Source organism: Chrysemys picta, chromosome 9, assembly GCF_011386835.1.
Source record: "Chrysemys picta bellii isolate R12L10 chromosome 9, ASM1138683v2, whole genome shotgun sequence".
Lineage (NCBI taxonomy): Eukaryota > Metazoa > Chordata > Testudines > Emydidae > Chrysemys > Chrysemys picta.
The window spans coordinates 36720820-36735724 of NC_088799.1; the positions used below are offsets into that span (position 1 = coordinate 36720820).

The 14905-nt window shown below is 42.0% G+C and overlaps 1 protein-coding gene across 1 annotated transcript in view; it reads right to left on the reverse strand.

The window, feature by feature from the left end:
• Window positions 1–267: 267 nt before the first annotated feature.
• LOC101952801 (guanylate cyclase soluble subunit beta-2-like) overlaps window positions 268–14905 on the reverse strand; it is a 29953-nt gene continuing 15315 nt past the window's right edge. Inside the window, exons 9-17 of the mRNA XM_065558020.1 lie at window positions 12798–13014; window positions 10680–11000; window positions 10230–10378; window positions 4026–4172; window positions 3600–3754; window positions 2231–2445; window positions 2023–2145; window positions 839–1016; window positions 268–549 (exon numbers count right to left, since the gene is read on the reverse strand). Of these exons, the coding sequence (XP_065414092.1) occupies window positions 865–1016; window positions 2023–2145; window positions 2231–2445; window positions 3600–3754; window positions 4026–4172; window positions 10230–10378; window positions 10680–11000; window positions 12798–13014 (1479 nt within the window). The 3' untranslated portion in view covers window positions 268–549; window positions 839–864. The remainder of the gene's footprint in view (window positions 550–838; window positions 1017–2022; window positions 2146–2230; window positions 2446–3599; window positions 3755–4025; window positions 4173–10229; window positions 10379–10679; window positions 11001–12797; window positions 13015–14905) is intronic.

The following is a 14905-nucleotide window of genomic DNA, read 5'->3' on the forward strand; positions in this document are numbered from 1 at the left end:
CAGATCTTTATTTATCTTGTTTAGGTGGGGAGGGGTGCTCAGAAATAAATTGAAATCCACTTATATCCCACTTAAACCCCATTTAGAGGACTCAAGTGGTGCATAGATCTTGTACTGGCCCTCTGCACAGGGGTGAACTGGGCTCAAAATGCTTTTCTGTTCAGCAGTGTGTGTTTCCTTTTAAGGTCTTCTACATGCAGCACAAATGCAGGTAAAGAAACCATAAACTGATGTGTGTCCTATAAATACTAAAAAGCAAAAACCATCTTTATTTTGAAATGGAAATACTGATTTTATTAACTCCAAGTCCATCCCTGCTATCAGGACATGATATATTCCCCTGCAGAGAACGTGTCAGTTATTAAACTGGTATCAAAGTTAGGATGGGGGCCAAATTCTGCTCCTCTTGCTCAGGCAAGTAGTCAGTTCTATTGGAGTTAAGGCAGTTGTCACTTCAGGGCATTTTTCTTTTATCATGAATGCTCATTACAGCAGGGATGCCACTAGTCACACGAGTCCATCCTTTCCTGTCCCAATGTGCTTTGATCACTGGAGGGGAACCCAAGAACGTGAACACAATTGGTACAAGGGGAAGGAGAGTTGGAGAAATATGGCACTTGCTGAGGAGCACCCCATTTCCAAGGAATCTTGTGTCATCTCGTATTTATATATTACAATTAAATTATGTAAACACCATAATAAAAAAACCTGAGATCCTCCAGCATTTTGTATTTTTTGCAAGCACTGAAGAAATGTCATTTTTACAAAACCCCTGTACTAATTTCTACACAAAGTCAGTACCCAGATAGCAAAATGAAGTAGATTGCAATGTACTTACCCTGTTTAACGTTAAAAGTCAGCAGCTTAAATTAAATTGCAAAAATTGGATCTGACATTTCTGTTCTGTGGTTCTTCAGGTGCTGGTTTGATTCTTTCCTGGTTGGGCAGATAAGGATCGTTGCCTGGCTGCTGGCCATCATGGAGATGTCCGTAGCTTTCAACGTCATGTGTTTTGCCTGTAAAGAAATGTTCCTCCTGTGTGAGTTCTTAATGACCATAGATGGATCAGTAGGCAGGTGTGTAGATGTTATATTACTGGTTACACATGAGCAGAGCAGAGGTAAAGGGAAATGTACTTTTTTTTAGTCCGTTTAAGAGCCATAAAATATTTTTGCTCTGTACATAGGATTGAAGGATTCATCAAATCTGATATTCTGCTTCCAGCATTGGCCAGTACCTGCAACTTCACAGGAATATGAACTTCCCCATAAAGCACCTGATAAACTGTGTAACGCTGTACATGAGCGAATAAATCCTTCCTAACCACAGGTGAGTGGCTTGTTCCTTAAGGCATAAGATTTGATTAACCTTACCACTCATAACCAAGAAAAACACAAACAAGCCAGTTTCCAGAGCTTAGGGAATGCACAATTGATGGGGTCACCTGATTTGCAGAAGACCCCCATGTTTGAGGAATTAATCCTGAGTGTACTTGGGTCAAAAGAGACTGAGGAGATGGGGCCAACAGGTAAAATTACAGGAGGTTGGGGTGGGAATCAGAGCTCCCCATCCTCTCTCTGGCAAGGGTGACTCATGCACCCCCACGGAGCCCTTTCCTCTCTTGGTTTGGGTTAGTGGCTCCCCCTCCTCCTTGGCTGATGCAATGAGAACGCCCTTTCCCACTTCACTCGGCTTTGACCACTGCACAGGATCCCAGAAACAACTTCATTGGGACCTTCAAAATATTAAAGATAATGGTAGTCATAATAGTCTCATTGTGACCTTCTTTCTCCCTAGCCCATCCCTGAAGCCTGGGATTACTGTGAAGATAGATATGGTCAGTCCCAAACAATGTGCAGGATGGTTAGCCTTAAGCAGCCACTGATGTGAGGAGTCCCATTGACATAATGCATCTGTATGTAAGCTATGACTGTTCACATGAGTAATATGATCAGTTTGCAGGATCAAGTCTCAAATGCTTTCTAACTCCACTATTTGAATATTCAGTAACAAAGAAAATACCTGTTAAATCCATAATTCTTTCTTGACTTCTTCCTTTGTAACTGGCTTGTGTTTCTGTGGGACCATCAATGTACTTCATTGCTATGGTTGGTGGCTGATCCTGGTCTGAACTGAGCTGCATAGCTGAGGGAAGATAGGAACAGACATTTAATGTAATTGGAATTAAAAGACTGTGGAAAGAATTGGTTTTCTGTTGTGCCAACTCTACCTTGCTGACATGAACTTTGTATCATTTTGATCCTGGACTCATGAAAGGACTGAACAGATTCATGGTCAGAATCTAATTCCTTTATTGGGTTTCCCATGATCTCATTCTCAGTTGCAGTCCTGTTTCTAATCAGGAAATATGTATGCATTTTCCCTTTGCCCTTCACTTCAATCTCTCCTCTTTCAGTCATCTCAAAATTTTTGTCCTTTAGGCAGCTAGAACAACAATAACAATCACATTAAAAGGGGCTTATACGGAGCAAAAATTATCAGATTCTTAGCCTTCTCCTCTCAGAATAGCATGATGTATATCAGCAGTTAAACTAAAACAGGTGGGGAGTCCAGGGTAGTAGAGTTGCGATTCCCTACAAATAACTGAGAGAAGGATTTTGTTCTAAAACTGTTTTTTTTTAATTCAGAACAAGGCATGGTTTGCTTATGTATGTGTACTCAAAGTGCCTGATCCAAAGCCCGCTGAAGTCAATGAATTTAAACAACTTTGTCTCAGACTCTAATAAGGTTTAACAAAATCAAATTCTCACTTGATATGTAAGGTTCTTACTGTCCATGAAGCCATGGTAAAATGTAGATCAATGATTGAGGTGGGATTCACCTGCCAATTAGAGCTTTATATAGAGCAGATATAGGGTGATATGCAATTGTCCATACCATGAGTTGGACTAATTCTTCTGCCCTAATGTTGTTTAACTAAGTATTTCTGATGGCAAACTTCATCTATTACATACCAGAAATTATCATTATGCTTCAAACTTGGATGAACAGAGTTTAGTTCTTTATTTTTAGAAAACAGAGAGCAAAAACTAGGGAAATGGGTCAATTAAGTGATTCTTGGGTGAACAAAAGCTCTGATTTTAGGAACAATATGGAGGTGTGGTGTAAAGGTATTATTGGCATTGAGAAGTTCATATTCCTCAAGGGTGGAAAAAATACAGTGGTTTATGTAGCTCGTGCTAAATAAATCCCAATAAAACCGTTATATCACAAGTTATCAGGCTCAGTATTTCAGTTGATGAAATTCTATGGCTTATTTTGGCTAGATGATCTAATGAGCCTTTAAATCACACCATTATGTATTATGTATTCACATGAGATATGGAAAAATATTTTTGAAATGTTTTATTCTAAAATGTAGAATCAGAGTAATCTGTCTTTTTGCAGGGACCGTAAATTTCACCCTAATCTAGTTGCCTCAAAATAATGTGAACAAATAAAATTGTTTTACAAGAACTGATAATTGTAATGAAGTATTAGTTAAAACTGAGAAAGTTATGGAAGACAGTGGGATTTACATCTAAAATGCAATGCAAAATTTTCCAGCAGAGCTGTAAAGAAGAAGGAGCATTACTCACTAATAGGCAGTGGGGCTAAGGTGAATTTTACTTGGAACCCCATGACTCTCCATCCGGGAAGCTATATTCACGGTGTCTCCAAACAAGCAATAACGAGGCATCTTTTCTCCAACTACTCCAGCCAGGACAGGTCCTGTGTGGATCCCAACTCTAATCTTTACAAAGACACAAAGAAACCCAGAATATCACTTATTTAATGTATGTTTAAAATGTTAACCAGCCATCTATCCATTAATGCTAATACAGTGGGACGCACCTCTGAAAAATCAGGCAACTTATCAAGATGTGGCTCTAGGGGACTTCCCCAAGGTCACAAAGGAACAGAACACAGCTCTGTTGAGTCCCAGACCAGTGCATTTACCACACAACAACCCTTTCACCCGAAGAGCACGTGGAAATATGTACATCTCTGTGGTTTTGACTCACTTGGATAGGTTTTCCAGAAACCGGATTCTTGACTTCTTTGGCTGCTATGATTATTCCCAGGGCAAAGTTGGCAACTCGCTCAGCATGCGTAGATACAGGCACAGGGACACCTCCTACCACCATGTAGGCATCGCCTATTGTCTCCACCTTTAATATTTAGGGAAACACAGACGAGTATTCTAAATACTTCTAATTCTGAGAATTTTTTTTCAGGGGCAGGGACTCGCTTTGCCTGCAGCTGCCCCATTTTCCCTTTCAAAGGTTGGTCTCGACCACCTAGAGGTCACAGTGGAGGGAACCCCCAGCCTTTTGACTTCCCTGATTTCTACGAGGCTGATGTTGGGTCTGATGCATCCCTTGGTTCTACAGTGAAAAAGTTCCTGCCCCATCTCTGCCCCCTCAATCCTGGTTCTACAGAGGGCTCTTTGCAGGGCCTGAGGAAGTGGAGGAACAATTCTGTGAAAGCATCCCCCTACGACTCAGGGTGGGAACGCCCATGCACACCTCCGCACATGAATCACTGAAGCAGCAGCTAGTCTAATGGATTCACTGAATGCTATTCATAGATGGTTCCCCTGTGGGTCCGGGGATTGAATAGGCCCACTGCTCCTCTTGCATGTTGTAAGAGACGACTAAAAGGGGGCTGCCTGGAGAGGGATGGGCTCTGCCAGGTTAGAAATTTGCCCAAGACACACCATATGATGAGCAAGTCAACCATGTTTGATCGCTGCCCGGGTAATAATGACCACACCATCTGTCTCCCACCAGGGCAGATGTGATAAGTATACTACTGGTGTAATCCCAACAAAGAGGATCTGTGGAAAATATAACATCACCATAGCTACATGGAATGTAAGGACATTGAGATGAATAGGGAGGTTGAAAGAACTCACATATGAAATGGAACAATACACCTGGCACCTCCTAGGAATCTCTGAGGTCAGATGGAAGAACTTTGGAGAGGTACTAATTGAAGAAGGCTATGTACTCTATTACAATGGAGAGGACAAACATGTTAACAGAGTAGGATTTCTTGTGCATAAAGATATCAAGAATTCAGTATTAGGATGCTGCCCAATGTGCAGCAGGCTTATTTCCATCCGTCTAAAGGCAGTACCATTTAATATCACAGTGGTACAAGTATATGCCCCTACAACAAACTATAGCAATGAGCAAATTGAAGATTTTTACAATCAGCTCCAAGACATCATCGATAAGGTACATAAGAAAAACATCCTGATTGTACAGGGAAATTGGAATGCTAAAGTGGGTACTGACACACAGGCAGATTGGCGAGATTATTGTGGCCCTTTCTGTAATGCGGTAACCAATGAGAGAGGATTGAGACTTTTGGAGTTTACCAGCTATAACAATCTGGTTCTTGCAAACACATTAGGAGCATAGAAAGCATCCAGATGATCAACATCATGGTAAAAAACTGATTTTGTTCTGGAATTAACAGAGCTAAAACAAGGAGCTGCCCCGGTGCTGATATTGGAAGTGATCACGACCTTGTGATGCTAAATTTTTGGCTGCATCTAAGGAAAATCTTTAGGCCAAAGTTCACCAGAACCAAGTTTGATTTAGAAAGACTCAAAGACTGAAACATTGCAGAGTCATTCCAAGCAATGATTGGCGGAAAATTTGTCCCACTGCTTGCTCTAGAGGAAGATGTAGAAATAATGACCAACAATTTCAACACTGTAATGAATGAGGCAGCAATGGACATCCTTGGGAAACACCATAAGAAGGCAAAACCATGGGTCACAAATGAAATACTACAAATGTATGACATTAGAAGAGAACTTAAGAAAGACAAGAACAGCAGTGAGAGAGCTGATAATTGCAGAGCAATTGGCAGAAAGATCAAGAAAGGAATGAAGGTGGCCAAGGATATATGGATTGAAAAACAATACTCTAAAATTGAAGAGTGTATCAATAATAAAAATAGCAAATGAGCCTTCCAGGTTGTAAAAGATCTGACGAAGGAAAGATGGACCAAAGCTAATGCAATTCAAGACAAAAGGAAAAGTCTTACAGAAGAAAGGGACATCATCAATAGGTGGACAAACTACTGCTCTGATCTATACAACAACCAGACAAATGGAGATCCCAGTGTCTTAGACAGCCCAGATTCAACAGAGTAGGATGACTTTCCAATACTGCATGAAAAAGTGGAAACAGCTGTGAAATCACTAAAGAATGGAAAGGCTACAGGTATTGACAACATCCCAGCCGAAACTGATGAAATAGTAATAGATGTACTCACCAAGATGTGCAACAAGATCTGGCAGACCAGTGAGTGGCCCTCCACGTGGACACAGTCACTAATCATCACTCTGCCAAAGAAAGGCAACCTGCAATTGTGTCAAAATTACCAGACCACAAGCTTAATTAGACATTCCAGCAAAGTGATGTTGAAAGTCATATTGAACAGATTGAAGCCACAAGCAGATAATATCATCTCTGAAGAACAGGCTGGCTCTCGTGCTGGAAGAAGTACCACAGAACAGATTTTCAACCTTTTCCTGTTCTATGTGAGAAGTACTTACAACACCAACAGGACATCTACCATGTCTTTGTTGACTTCAAGAAGGCATTTGACCGAGTATAGCATGAAGCTCTCTGGGCAATGAAGAAGTACAATGTTGGTCATAAGCTTATTCTTACCATTAAACAACTTTATGCCAAGGTCAGCAGTGCAGTTCTTGTCAATGGCACAATAGGAGAGTGGTTTTGCACCACTGTTGGAGTCTGGCAAGGCTGCCTTCTTTTGCCCACACTGTTCAACATCTACTTGGAGCACATAATGACTGATGCCCTTGAAGATCACATATGCAGAGTCAGCATTGGTGAACAATCTCAAATCTTCGGTTCGCTGATGACATTGACGGCCTGGCAGGCAGCGAAGATGAACTTGCCAACCTTGTGAAAGGATTGGATGAAACCTCCGCAAAATGCGGCATGGAAATCAATATAGAGAAAACAAGCTGATAACAAACAAACGTGATGGGATCAACTCACATATCACTGTCAGTGGACAACAACTGAAGACAGTGAAACAGTTCAAATATTTGGGAGCAATCATCCCTAATGAAGGATCCAAGGCAGAAATTCTGGCAAGAACTGTGCAAACAACAGCAGCAGTGGCAAAGCTAAAGCCAATTTGGAGGAATAAGAACATCTCCATGGGATGCAAACTGAAACTGCTGCATGCATTGGTCATCTCCATTTTTCTGTATGCGTGTGAGACATGGACCCTTACGGCAGAACTTGAACGGAAAATAAAGGTAGAAGAGATGAGATACTTCCATAAAATCCTGGGCATCTACTTCGACCACGTCACTAATGAAGAGGTCCGCAACATCATCGCCCAATGTGCTGGGTCACATGAAGACCTCCTGACAACCGTGAAGAAGCGCAAGCTGAAGTAGTATGGCCATGTAACAAGATCATCTGGCCTATCCAAGATAATCCTCCAAAGGACAGTACATGGAAAGAGAAGAAGAGATAGACAGAAGAGATGGATTGGCAACATAAAAGAGCGGACAGAATGGACTTCGCAGAGACTCAAGCACTGACACAATCGTCAGGGGTGGAGACAATTGGTTGATTGCTCATCAATAATGGTGCCCCAATGTCCAATGCAGTTATCGGAGTGATGATGATTCATACATGGCTGGCTAATTCACAAATTGGGGTTTAAAAGGATATTTTAGGGGGAAATGTAAATTGAGGCTATTCTTTAGTGACAATTACTATTAAACTAGTCAAATGATAGTTTAGAAAAACTATCCAAATGTTAGGAATATATTAAATTGCGGTGTGAAGCAGGCTGCGTGGTGCTTGTCTGTCATAACTTCCTTACAAAAGGACCAGGTTGTCTTCCTGCAACTTACTGCAACCTATGCATTTCCCCATAGTCTCTACTATGGGCAAAGTCAGTAGTCCTTACTCAGGCATAGATCCCATTGTAGTGAGTGGAAGTTGTGCCTAAGAAAGTACTTTGAGATTTGGCCCTGGAAAGAGATTATGCAGAGCCAATGCCAGGAATATAAGAAGGTTGTTTGAACCACAGAAATCCCAAAAGTATTAAATTCATTGTACAAAGCCATTATGCTGTGAAGAAATTCTCTAAACAACTCTTAGGAGGTTTCAGTGTTTCATTCATTATCATTACATGAACAATTAGCTTAAACTGGATTTACTGGTGTTTGTTTCCTGAACACCGGTAATATAGCAAGCACCAAATTCCTAATGAGCTGCCTATTAACATAACTACTTAAAACAATATAGTATGCTAGGCATGAAAACTGTGTAGCTATAGATCGCTCCCATCAAGGTAGTCCACTTAATGATAATGCCAGTTATTATTTTCTATAGTAAATTTTAAAAATTTACAGCCAAAGACACTAATGCAAATAGATATTCTAATTATATTTATGCTGTGCCAAGAGATTTTCTTTAATTGGATTTATTCATAACTTCCAACATTTATTAGCTGGGGCTAGGTAAGTGCCTTTGATCAGTTTCAATAATTCAGTCCCTCCTGGGAACCTTGAAACTGTAACCTACTCTTCCCCCAAGTTCCCATGGGTTTAACTGGGAGTTTTGCCTGAGTAAGGAATGAGTAAGGACTTCAAGATTTGGATGTACTTGCGTAGCTATTTGCAACTGTAGGGGGAGGGATGTAAATATCAGGCCAGATGTTCAGACTTCAGAAGTCCATGGAGCTAAGCCGATTATGCTAGCCAAAATCTGGCCATTAAACGCAGATTAGGGAGAAAATACCCACGTTCCGTTTTGATGGAAGTTTCATCTCTAAGATGTTAATTGAATCTAGCTGATAATGTTACTGCTAGAGAAAGAGGATACCTAAAAAGACACTGCAGCTCCCCCACGCTACAGTCACAGGGACGGCTTTGTCTGGACTGTTAGCAGCTCCTGGTGGGCTGGCCAGTGGAGCTCAGCTAAGTCATTGGCCCCTGTGCACCTGAAGGAAGGTATATAAACTCTGCCCTCCAGCCTGAGCCCAGTCAGCAGCCTCCACTGAGTTCTTTGGTCTATTGTGAGCATTGCATCAGTTGCCTTTTTTGGGGCTGTGTGGGAATTTTTCCCTCACCACCCGGCTGGCCAGGGTGGGGTGAGATTTTTTGCCTTCCCCACAGCAGCTCAGGGACCCTGTGGGGTAAGGTTCAAGTGGTCACAACTCAACAGGTGGTATATATCCAATCCAGGTACTCCTTCCATAGGGGACTGGTTCCCTGAGAAAGCAGAGTTGGAAGTAGGCTTAGGGGAAGACATTCCCTAAAGAAGCGGGGAAACAGGCCTGAGGCTCCTAATACCTGATACAGCAAAGAGATGACCCCCTTTTCCCAGACCCTGTATTCTCTTTAGAGGGGAGTGCAGTGGAGTCCCAGCAACAGGCTAGGACCAGCTGGGTGAGGGGGAGCTGATGGCAGCCCTCCACCAGGTAGAACCAATTAAGGAAGTAGTCATGACTTGTACTGTATGAGTTACAGCCAGTTAGTTACCAGATGAGTTAAGTATAAAGTTGTGGCCTAATTAAGCCACATCTCTTGCATTTTGTCTTTCTTTCTGCATGTCCAGGACAATGATCTAAGCCAGGTTGGGCATAAGGTGAACGAACCAAGCTATCCAAAATGGACAATCCAACTAGTTTTACCACTTTGGACTGGTATCAGAAGGTGCTATAGTAAGTGTCCTATCACCTTGGGTTTATAGGTAGGCTTTTCTGGGGTAAAAAGAGATCAACTGTCCTTACCCCAGTGATGGCAAAATAAGGAATGTAACTGCTGGAGTACCAGGTCAAGGACAAGAGAGATTAAAATCTGCCACTCTGAATAGCTCCAAAAGGGGAATGGTGGGTTCAGAATGAGCTAAAAGAAGTCAAGGAAACGAGGCAGGCCTGGTTCCACTCATGTTTTTAGCACATTTAATTACAGTCTCTGCATGTTGGCTAGTTTTCATTACAAAACTGTGAAAAAAAATATAATTGCTTTAATTAAATATAGCAACATTGAAATAGCAGAAACAGTTATTAACAACTTAAATTCCTTTAGTTTCCTGACCTCCTTCAAGGTCACCATAAACTCCAAGAGTGCATGCTTTTCTGAAACCCTTTGCAATTCCCAAAAATCAGTTTCATGAAAATAGCTGCAGCCTTTGTAAATAAGTAATTACCTTGTAGACATCATGCACTGTGGTTAGTCTGTCGAATCGTAGGTACATTGAATTTAACATGAGGACTATCTGAATAGGCTCACACTGGGCACAAATGTTGGTAAAGGTCACAACATCGCTGAACAATATGGTGCATTCTTTAAACTCTCCTGTGAACAGAAAGGTCTGTGTTAATACTCCTTCCATTTATAAATAATTCTGAAGGGCTGGACCAATCAGTAGCTGTGGCTGCTATGCACAAACAAGACTTGTTTGCTGAGATTGCTTTTCTCACCAAATTCAGAGCACCAGCATTGTGCTTGCTGAATGGGCAGCCACCGGAAAGGGCGGCATCATTGAGGCTACATAGTTTGCACATCCCTGGAGCCAGCTCTGGATAACAGCATAGTTCCCAAATCTAATATTAAGGACAGGGCTGCTTTTTTAAATACATGTATCATATTCATTCACCTGCCTCAACTCGTTTCCCCTCTTTTAGCTGGTTGGCCACGTGCTTTGGAAGCATGGCGTAGAGCAGAGCTTCTGTCTTTTTCTTCTCTTCCTCCAGGTGCTTTGAGAGTATCCGCAGTTCTTCTTTCTTCCTCTCCAGCTGGTTGGAGAGCTCCATCTCAGCCAGCCGTTGCTGGTTGAGAAGAATCAAATCCCTGGTAACGTCATGAGGTGCTATGTCCGCAATATGCATCTGTCTCTCTTCCAACTCATGCAAAGTGCGCAGTAAAGGTGAGCAGAGATAGAGCATGCACTGCAGAGACTCCATCCAGATCATCTGGCCTGTTTAGAACAATTAGAAAAGAAAGCGAGGACTTTCAACAGCCTAGTTTTAATAGTATGAGATTCTTAGCCCTTAGGACAATGGCTTATCTTTAGGTGTATGTCACCTTGAGGACTGTCAGGGTTTGTCTGCACTGCAATTAAAAACCCTTGAGTAACAGGCTCTCACTGTGGGTCTGTTTAATTGCAGTGTAGACGTTTGGGCTCGGGCTGGATCCTGGGCTCTAGGACCTTGCAAGGAGGGAGGGTCCCAGAGCTCAGGCTGCAGCCCAAGCTGGAACATCTGCACTGCACTTCAACAGCCCCACAGCCCGAGCCCCGCGAACCAGAGTCAGCTGGCATGGGCCAGCCGCAGGTGTCTAATTGCAGTGCAGACATACCCTCAGGTTCCTACAGTTTCTGTCAGATTACTAAGGATGCTGTGCGGTGCTGGGCAGGAAGCAGTGGCTTTTTGCAATCTCTGGAAGGTGCCTAATCCTGACCCACTCTATCTTCTCTATACTAGAAACCACTCTCCTCCCTCAGTCGTTGCTTACAACATGTCTGTCAAAACTCCCATTGACTTCAGCGGAGCCTGGATTTTCACCCAGAAAGTCTATGGCAGAGTCAGGCATTGAACCCAGTTTTTTTGAAACCCAGTCTAAGGGAATATGACCACCGTGCCTATGAGAGTTTCTTTCCCTTTGACAATATGCCCGATATACTATATGTTTTTACTTCATCTGTGGGCACAGGAGAGAATTACTGTGTCTTAATGGTGACTTGCAAGGGGAAAAATTGAGCTTGTGCTCTTTCTTTCTTTCTTTCTTTCTTTCTTTCTTTCTTTCTTTCTTTCTTTCTTTCTTTCTTTCTTTCTTAATTCTGCTTGTTTTCTGTGTTATCTATTGTGCTTTTCTTGAGAAACTGTATTGACAACTGGAGAACTAATAGGTTTATGACATAACAGATACCACAGAAATTGAATGTAAATAACTGGGAGGAAATGTAATTTTTACTCTGACTGTTTAGAACTCCTTGTTTTGTTAACATTTTTTTTTTACTCAATACTCTTCTGAAACCGTCCAAAAGATCTCCAGCAAAACCAGGGAAGACCAGATTTGACATGCATGATACTTCTAAGACAAAACATAAGCAAATAAAATTTTCAGACCTTCTTTTTTATGTATTAAAGAAACAAAGTGAGGGCACAAACACATTGTTCCTTTCCTTTTAAATATAAACTTTGTTGCAACTAAATGGACCAATCAGAGCACCATTCAATACCATTTTCTCTGAAGGAAAACCAATCAAATAAAGTGATTTCTTTGTCACTATAATTTAAACTGTTCTGTATTTTTAAATAAAGGAGAAAGACAGAAATGAGAATCAGAAAGTATAAATGACTATAAACAAAAAGAGAAACTGACTAGATCACAGCGGGTGGGAAGGAGAGGGAGGAGTTGATCGGCGGGGCTGCCAGTGGGCAGGAGGCACTGGAGGGAGGGAAGCTGGCTGCCAGTGTAATTTTTTACCCTATACCCTCACTATACAAATTGTTCCAGCTCCCCTGCAAGTGGTACTGAGAGCAGAACTGAGCTCTCTGGGCCTGATCTTGCACACCCCAAACTGCCAATGAACCAGATGGTTTTGGCTGCATGCTGGGGATATCCACCGGGACAAGTGGGAGGGATCATGGAGTGGCAGCAGAACTACTCTGCAGAGATTGCCTCAACTTAATGGCTAAAATCAGCTAATTCAACTCTACAGTTATTCTTGATTTAGCAAGAGCCATGTATGTTCATTGAAAACATTAAGTACCTCTCAACTCTAGCATTGGACGTTGTTTCCATGACTCTGGCATCATCTCTCTCCTAGTCCGGAAAACAAATTGACTGTTGATAAACTTCTGAACACTTGAGATGGTGAATGTCACTTCTGGGTGCACGATACTGAAGTAATGATCCAGGCGAATGCCCAGGGTCTGAAGGCCAGGGACAATCTTTTGAATGCTCACCCCAGCTTGCTTTACTCTGAGCTTTAAAACAACATGGGCCACAAGTTACATTTCATGTCCTCTTTGGGATCAGCTACCAGTCAGCTGAACCATCACTTGCAATACATGATCACTATTTTCAAATGGACTTAGCTTCACACAGAGCCAGTCAACCGTCTCACCGCCCAAGTACATGGCTCATTTCTCTGCATTGCTTCTCTCTTATAGAATAACATAACATAGAATGTTAGCTTGGAACTAGGAAATAGTGTTATAATCATACACGTGTCCTTGATATATATTGCTGATTCCAAACATTAATCTTCAGTGAAATATCAATTATATTCAAGTAATGAGTATGATCTTTGTCTTGCTTACACCAGTGTAAGTCCTGTGTAACTCAACCAATCCCGATGCAGCTTAAAACCAGTACAAGTGAGAGGAGAATCAAGTCAATTTTCCATCAGTGATATGCTGTAGAACATCAACGATGAGTAACGAGAAAGCACTGAGTGATGTTCAGTTCTGTTCCATAATGTTATATAAATCATACTTTTTCTAAGCCTCATTAAGCTCCTTCCTTGTCCCCCCACAATTCCCGACTCCCTAGAGTGTATAGCAATGTCACGGTGACTTTGGAGAAAATTAATTCTAACATTAAAGAGGATTATATTATGTTTGCTTCTACAATCTGCCATGCTGTGATCTCTTTTCTGTTCCTCATATGGCCATGGTTTCACATTGTGGTGGCTACGGTAGTGGTGGCAGATTTAAGCTGTTTTCTGTGATTTTCAAACTCATTGTTAAAATCTTAAGTTTTGTAAGGGACATTCAGCATTTGGGATGGGTGCTTGTAGAACCTTTTAAAAAGATATAACACTCATTATAGTTAAATACTATAATTACAAAAACAAATTAACAAGTCAGCCTTTGCCAGCAGTTACCGCAAAGGGCGATCTGAGAGAGATCACAGTATTGACCTACACTCAGAATAGAAAATAACTGTGGTGGCAAATACTAACTTGGTAATGGTAATGGATACCATTGACCTATGGCTACTTCCTTCAGGCCATATCTTTTATCAGTTTTTAAGGGTTTGAGCGGTGTCTTTGAACTGATGATAATATATGACCCTAATTTCAGCAGGGCATGAACTTTCCATGACTAAGTTAATTGCACCCCTGCTGAGGACCTGCCCCAATTGATGGGAACAAGACCTTATTCGGCACAAAGAATTTGGTTGCAGTGGTGTTGATAAGATTCCTTAAAAGGCTTAAACCACCTGATTTTCATTTACCTTTTACTACATTATGAAGTGAGTCCCATCAACATTTTGAAACTTCTTTATCTAGCCCAGTTGCAGGAACACTTCCCATAAGTGGCTAATTTATTTGCTTTGCTTACCCCACCCACCCACCCACCCACCCACTCTCTCTCTCTCTCTCTCTCTCTCTCTCTCTCTCTCTCTCTCTCTCATCCATCCATCTCCTGTGTGAAGCCAACATTCTCTGCAGAGCATGAGAGTAGGAAGTTGAGGAGCTTGCCAGGGACCAAGCAAATCTGGGAGAGTTCCCTAGCACTTAATCGTTCAGTCAGTGGGAAGGGAGAAGCTGTCATACCAGTCCCCTTGTGGCAATAGGTTTGTGAAAGAGAAATGGCTCAGAGTCCTGCCATTAGGAGTGAAAAGAAGCTGGGTTCCTCTTCCCAGAGGATGGGGTAGTGTGCCAGTCACGTGGCTGTGTGTCTGGGTTTTCCTAGAAGAGGAACCCTTTGCTGTATGCAGAGTCTCAATGATCAGCCAGCCTCCACAAAAGTGATTGGGTGAGCAGGGGATTGGGAGTGGGGGATGTAAAAGGGAAGCCAGATGCGAGTGTTGGGCTGTCAGGGGAGAGGTCACTTTGCTAGGGAGTCCAGGAGATGGGGAACGATCCAG